General features: G+C 39.9%; 1 protein-coding gene across 1 annotated transcript in view; it reads right to left on the bottom strand.

Moving 5' to 3' along the window:
* LOC101998215 (zinc finger protein 345-like) overlaps window positions 1–5,267 on the bottom strand; it is an 8,845-nt gene extending 3,578 nt beyond the window's left edge. Inside the window, exons 1-3 of the mRNA XM_026778145.1 lie at window positions 3,912–5,267; window positions 2,340–2,466; window positions 1–1,457 (exon numbers count right to left, since the gene is read on the bottom strand). Coding sequence (XP_026633946.1) covers window positions 1–1,457; window positions 2,340–2,466; window positions 3,912–4,046 — 1,719 coding nt within the window. The 5' untranslated portion in view covers window positions 4,047–5,267. The remainder of the gene's footprint in view (window positions 1,458–2,339; window positions 2,467–3,911) is intronic.
* Window positions 5,268–7,610: the final 2,343 nt, after the last annotated feature.

The following is a 7,610-nucleotide window of genomic DNA, read 5'->3' as shown; positions in this document are numbered from 1 at the left end:
GGCTTTCCGGATAAAGCATTTGTCACAGTCACTGCATTTGTAAGGCTTCTCTCCAGTATGAATTTTCTGATGTGTTCGAAGATCTGAGCCAACGGTAAAGGATTTCTCACATTCAGCGCATTTGTAAGGCTTCTCTCCTGTATGAATTCTCTGATGTTTTTTAAGCTTGGCTTTCTGGATAAAGCATTTGTCACACTCACTGCATTTGTATGGTTTCTCTCCAGTATGAATTTTCTGATGCATTCTAAGATCTGAGCCCACGGTAAAGGATTTCTCACATTCACTACATTTGTAAGGTTTCTCCCCTGTATGAGTCTTCTGATGTCTTCTAAGGTGGGCTTGCTGGATAAAGCATTTGTGACACTCACTGCATTTGTAAGGTTTCTCTCCCGTGTGAATTCTTTGATGTATTCTAAGAGATGAGCCAACAGTAAAGGATTTCCCACATTCACTACATTTGTAAGTTTTTTCTCCTGTATGAGTTTTTTGATGTGTTTTAAGCTGGGATTTCTGGATAAAGCATTTGTCACATTCACCACATATATAAGATTTCTCTCCTGTATGAATTCTTTGATGTCTTTGAAGACCAGAGGAGGTGGAAAGGGATTTACCACATTCATTACATCTGTAAAGTTTCTTTCCACTGTGGGTTCTGTAATGGTATTCAAGGTGTGACAATGTATAGAAGGACTTACTACATTGTTTACATTCATAAGTCCTCTCTCCTCCATGAATATTCTGATGTTTTTTAAGACCTAAGTAGCAGATGAAGGGTTTTCTACAATCATTACATTTGTAAGTCTCTTCTCCAGTATGATGTCCCAATGAATGATAAAAGCACTTACCACATTCTGTACATTTGTAGGATTTCTCTCCATAATGGATTTTGTAATGTACTTTGTGGTGTGACAAATAGAGAAAGGACTTACCACATTCTGTAAACTTGTAGTGTTTCTCTCCAGGATGAGGTCTCTGATGTCTACGGAGGCTCAAATAGGTCCTGAAACATTTCCCACATTTCCTGCATTGGTATGGTTTTTCTCCCCTATGGATTTGTTTCACCTTTAGTTTATGTTTAGAGTTAAAAACTTCATCATACTCTGTATTTTTGTGTTCTTTCTTTCCAGTCTGGATTCGTTGATATTGGCTAATGATAGGGCACAAATTTAAACACTCCCCATAATCTTTATATTGTTCTTCTGCGGTGATCCCATTTTTATATCCCTTAGGGTTTGATGATTCATTAGAGGCATCACTCTGGTTACCACTTCTGTACTCCTTGCAGTTTTCTGTAGTATCACTTGTGTTATTAGGCACAACTTGGGAGGATTTATGAATCATTTTTCCAAGCTTATAACATTTGTAAGAATTCTCTTGGGTATTCACATATTGATGGACAATATGCTTTGAACCTTGATCCAAGGCTTTCTCGTATTTACCACATACACAATGGTTCTCTGGAAAATTAGTACAATTAGGGGTTAATAAGGATTGGAACTCGATTAAACACATTCAATGAGTGAGGCATCCTTTAGTTCTCTAAGACGAATGAATTGGCAATTCTTAGGAACAGAACTCTCACCAGATACCTTTTACATTTCAATATCATTAAATAAATACACAGAAGAACCTGCACCCTGATCACCATCGAACTACAAGGATCAATAATAGCCTTCTCATTGTTACCTAATCTGCATGCCTTGCAGAAGGTTAAACAAAACGGTGATAGGGCAATGACGTACTTTGAGAAAGGAGCTCTTCTACTGATCATATGGAGAATGCTTCCCTTTTTGGTTGCTGCTTATTTTTGAAAGAGTCACACTGTGTGGCCTTCATCAGCTAGAAACTCATTATGTAATCCAGGCTGACCTGGAACTCATCAGACCCACTTGTTTCAGCCTCCCTGGCAATGGGATTAAAATCATGCAGTGCCAGGACTAGAGACCATATCTCAAAAAAAATTTAAAAAAGAACAAAACTAACCACATGCACACCACCAACAGCTCTTTCTCTCTTCAAAAATGCCTCCATGCTTTTAAAAATCAGAAATAGGTGAATAGCTTAATTCAAGAGTAAAATCAAAATATTCCAACTGAATACTCAATTATCTGTGAACACTGAACTTAGGGTTAAAAATCATATGACACTGTTGGAAAGATTATATATTATATAGTTTTGGTTATTTTTGCTGAGAAGACTAAAAATATGAAGCTATGTTTATTATTATTAGAATTTTCCTACTTTCTAGAAGTCTCTAGATAAGCCAGAGAGTTTATACAACTACAAAGTAGGTAAATACAAAGGATGAGTGAAGAGTTCTACAAGGAATGCATGCTTACCTATAAAAACTAGATTGCTGTAATTCTCCCACATTACATCCATGTAAAGAGCCTTTTGAGAAGAGTCTAGACATTCCCACTCCTCCTGGGAAAAGTCCACAGACACATTGCTGAATGTCAACAGACTCTGCAAAGGAAAATTACACATTTACCATGTGCTACTTGACAATATGCTTTCCTGGGTAAAAAGAGACCTAAGAAATTAGAGATACTTTCATGATATAAATGAGGCAGGGCATTATTCAAAGACAAAAGTTTTTAACAATGCTATAGAGAAACCCTATCTTGAAAAACAAAAAAAACAAAACAAAAAACAAACAACAAAAAAACCAATGCAGATGAACTCTCATATATATAATAAAAACTTCCCTTTATAAGTCAGAAATGGAAACCTGTCCATGGCAATCTCTCTGCAGAATTTCTACACATGAAAAACATAGCTTCAGGGGAAGGAACATATAGGGTAGGATAGCCTTTTTCCTCCAGAAGAAGAGCAATGTAATTAAGAAGGACATTCATTTATGTTTGAAAATTTATGCCCTATGTATAGAGCCTAATCAATATGTCTAGAAAATTCTTCCTAATATATTTCACATGACACAATATAGAGGTGGAGAAAGACTGCTTAAACACTGTGTGAAAATTAAAACAAAAAACCAAGAAAATACTTATCTTTTGAGAACTTACCATTGAGCATTGTTATCAAAAGCATGATATGATCAGGACCTCTCCTGAGACAATTAGTTTTCAGATGTCAACACATCCATAGTTGTATCATCACTGTCTGATATCAAATATGAAGGAAAGTATCCACTAAACTGCAATTTGCATGTCCTCTCAGAAAAATCAGTTTTACCGCAAACATAAGACTCATATTTATCCTGCCATCTGTGTTCTCTAGGGTGCTGAAATATTTACTACTAGAATTCAAGACTCTGAGTCTCTTCTATTTCTACTTTTCCTAAAATTGCTCAGTGAGGGAAGCCAAAAGGTCCATGTGTTTCTAGGGCTACTTTCATAACATGGTTTTAGAAACCTTGTCATCCCTGAAATTCAACCTATGTGGCACATGAGACCTTCTTCCTCCTACTATATAAGGACAAAAGTCCACCATCAATTCTTTGCTCATCATTTACAATGGAATCTCTTTTAGAGTTAGAGATCTCAAGTCCATGGAAAACAAAGGTCCTCACAGTATTGTGGGAGGATACATTGAGGACAAGGCTGTGCTAGGTAGGTGACAAAATTTAAAGGTTTAATCTGAATTCTCGAAAAAGAAAAGGAAGAAAGAAATCAGAGGAAATAAACACTTTACCAGAGGCAGGGAATTTAAGTCTTGCATGGATCCGATTAAAAAACAATTTTTGCTCTTGTCTCGTTTCTCTTGCCTCCTCTTATCTTTACTCCAACATGGTCTTTCACTCTTTTTGCTCTGCCCCTACCCCAATGAATCTCTTGCACTAACTGTTGTGTGTGGTGTATTTGCAATACATTGGCAGGGCCACTGAAAGACAACCACTTCACCTTTTTTTATTCTTTCATTGGTACAAAGACTTAATAGGCTTATCCTACCTGTTCACTCCACCCATAAGAGAACTGCTCGCTCGCTTCCACCTGCAACAGATCTGTTTTCTTGTTCAACGATGGCTTTGTCCTCCATTCAAAACCGACAATTAGGTCTCTTGTGGATCTACCTGTTCTGTCCATTCTCCTGGATGTGCGGCATTATTTCTTATGCACAGTCCTCACCTTCTCACTTTTCTCGAAGTCCTACCAGGTAACTGTGTCTCTCTTGGGCTAGCAGCCCTTGGCCCTGTTCTTGTGTGACAATGTACTGCCAGCCTGAGCCTACTGTGTTCTGTCCTCCTGAGTACCGGGGATGCCTGAGGCTCTCAAGATTTGGACTTCTCTCTGCAGCATCCTTGGGAACTGTCATATACCACTTTACTTCCATTGGCATGTCCTTGGGAGACCCTGTGACCACTCCTTTCAAATCAAATCTGGGCTCAATGTACCTTGAACCAAGTGGTCAAGAATCCGAGAAAAAAAATCTATACTTTCTTTTTCTTTTTTTATGTATGGATCACTTGTCTGTGAGTTTTACAATCTCATTCTTACTGCATTACTTTCCACGTGGACATGTGTGCTTGTCTGGCTCCTGTGGCCAGCTACACTTATGTAGAGATCTCTCTGCTTTCTCCCATCTGCCAGAAGCCTGGGAGACGCACAGCTTAAGCTCCAGCTCACTGTATTCTCCACACGGCTCTGGTTTTGTGGCCTGCTGATCCATGGGCTCCCTTTCCTTCTGCCCCTTCCTGGTTTTCTCTCACTCTGCAGCCAGACTGCAGATCCACTGTGCTATCTCTGTTTGCACCTGCAATCCTGCAGCTCGTTTTCCCTCCCAACTTCCTCTTGGAACTTATAAGAACACATTTGCACAGTCTTCCACTTTGTGAGCCACTCTCTCTTCCTCCACGAACTTAGATTTTATGATAATATCTTGGCCTCAGTACAAATCAATGGCCCAAACTGGCAAACATGATTTCCAAATTCTCACAAATGGTCAGCAAATGCTACGGCCACAGACAAAAGGTCTCCAAATATCTTATACTTAAACAGGCATGCTCTGCTACACTTCCAAAGTCCCTTACCTGCAAGGCTCTATCTCCTCACTCCTAAACATTATTTATCTCTATAATTTCTTTGCACTTTGCTCTCATGAAAATAATAATATCTGAAGATTATGCTGTAATCTTGGCCTCGGAATTTATAAATTACTTATTGGGTATGGTTTAAAATGTATATAATTTGTAACAAAATTTGGCTTTAAACTTACAACAAAAGGCCTCTCCCACCAAAACAGTTATTGTAATGTTCTGTATCTTTAAGAGACAAGCCACCCCCATTCCCTTCCTGCTTGTAGCCTTAGTCTCTCTCTTTTCTCTCCATCTCCCTCTCCCTCTCAGACAGGCAGCTCTCCCCCTCCTCTCCCCCCCTTTTCCCTTCCCCTCCATAACCCATCTAATAAATATCTAACCTTACTCTGCATGGTGTGCCTATCCATTTGTCGTTTGTCACTGCCGGGGATAAACCACCTTTGGAGACCTCCCACTGACTTCATGCGCAGTCCTTGCGTAGGACTGGCTGCTCCCGGGACCCACTGTCTGCTGCTGCTGGGATTCCACAGCAAGCTGCTGGGGACTTGTAGCATGTGTTGCCCATGGCCGCATGTCCTCTGTGTGTCTCCCTGCCCGGGACCAACCACAGCTCAGGGACCTGCAGCTGCCCCTGCCTGGGGCTGGGGGCTCTCAGGGCCCACTACCACCACTTGGGGACCTGCAGCAATCTTTAATAATCATTACAGTTACATCATCACCTGTCATCAGGTGCCTTTCCGCTGTCAGCTATATGACATGTGCACCCTTTAAAAGTGCCCACCAGAGTATAGCTTGCTCTCCTGTCTCATTTCTGTTATCTCCTCTTTTCTCTCTTGCCGCCTCTTGTCCCCATTCCAACAAGTCTTTCATATTTTCCCTTTCTCCCTCCCCTAATAAACCTCTTGCACAAACTCTGTTGCATGTTGTGTGTTTCCTTAGTGGCCTACCTTGGCGGATCCCACCAAAAAGTATTCACTTTGCTTTCTTTTTTAAAAAATTTATCCTTTCATTTTTATCTATATATCTTTAAAAATAAGTAAAATTTTGTTTGTGTTTGCCTATAGTTTTAAATTATGCATAACACCCCGACTGTTTTTGCAATAATAGCTTTTTTTTAAAACTTTAAAGAAATGGTCATGTCTGTGATTATGTATGGTCCTCATAGATTTTATCGATGTCACTTTTCTGCCTTCTAATGCTCCATACCGCTGATCTCCCTAAAGGCATTGTTTGTGTCATCCCAGACTGCCCTGCTGTTGCTGTCTCTCTCTACACAGCTTAATGGCTGCAGCCTTGGCTCAGGGAACCTCTCTCCCTCATTCCCAGGCTTTGTTGAGATCCTGATCTTCAGGACATAGGCTCTGTCTTCCGAAGGGTTGAATGTGGCAGCCTGGAGATATGAGCTCTTAATGGGGTGAAACCTGACTTTGGAGAAAATAGAAGTAAAAAGGAAGCAGTCAGACACATTCTTCAGTTCTGGTTAATTCCAATTTCTTCCCCGAGGGAGATTTTTCTATCTTTCCAGTGTCTCCAATGGGGAGCATGGAGGAAGCCCTGAGTGTGATAAGTCCTGAGTGGGTGTGTGCTGTAGATGTGTGAGTTGGCATGTCAAGGGCCAATGTCTCAGCCCTGTGGGAGTGTCAAAGCTCATAGGAATGGCAAAGCCTTCCTTGGATCTCAGTTTGAATGTGGACAGTTTGTGCAGAAAATGCCCACCATAGCTTTCTCTCCATAATAAACAGCTTTCCTCCTGGGATGCATGGCTTTCTCCGTGGGATATTTACTACTTGAAGACATCCCTCAGAGAAACAGCTCCTCCTGAGATGAGGCAAACTTGCCTCCTTATCCAGCTGTGTATAATAAACACACTGAGCTTCCAGGGCTGCTGTGGCTTGTCCAGTAGAGGGCCCACACCATCCAAAAACAAAAAACTATTTTCAAAGAAATGTGGACATGACACTGACCTGTGGAGCATCTACAGGAGAACCATCCATTTTTTTCTGTTGCTCTTCTCGGTCTTAGGAACAAGGACTGGCACTCTTCTTGACAATTCACATCAAGGTGTCAAAAGGAACAAGCTAAAATGAAGACAATCCGGTTACAAATAGTGCTAAACAACATAAAGGAACCCCAAAATGAAAAAGATACCAGAGGTTTTATCAACATTCTTACTGACAGGAAAGCATGGAAGGATGAATTTAGAGTGATGAAAGAAAAAAGCTGGATCTTATCACTACACCCAGAAATGTTGGCTCTTAAAATTCATGGAGAAGGAAGTTCACTTGAAGAAAGTTACAAAATATCACAGGTCATGCACTCAAACAACACTAAAGATCATAATTGGAGGTAACCTATATATATAAAAATCAGAGAAATTGTCCATTACATCACAGGTAATAAAGACATTTTACACAAAGAATAGAATAGAGAAGAACTGGGTGTAAGATATGAAACCCAACTCAAAAAAAAAAAAACAAAAAACCAGCAAACCATTATTTCTAACTGGAGGAAAGAAAAATATACCAGTAATTTTAGCAACCAGAATATTATTTAAAAAATCATATCAGAAATAAAAACCCTGTTCAATGAAAATCTCAACAGAACTGGGACTGTC

This window comes from Microtus ochrogaster, unplaced genomic scaffold (genome assembly GCF_000317375.1).
Source record: "Microtus ochrogaster isolate Prairie Vole_2 unplaced genomic scaffold, MicOch1.0 UNK108, whole genome shotgun sequence".
NCBI classification, from domain to species: Eukaryota; Metazoa; Chordata; class Mammalia; order Rodentia; family Cricetidae; genus Microtus; species Microtus ochrogaster.
The sequence above is the reverse complement of the archived record's forward strand: the minus strand, read 5'-3'. Positions and strand labels throughout refer to the sequence as shown.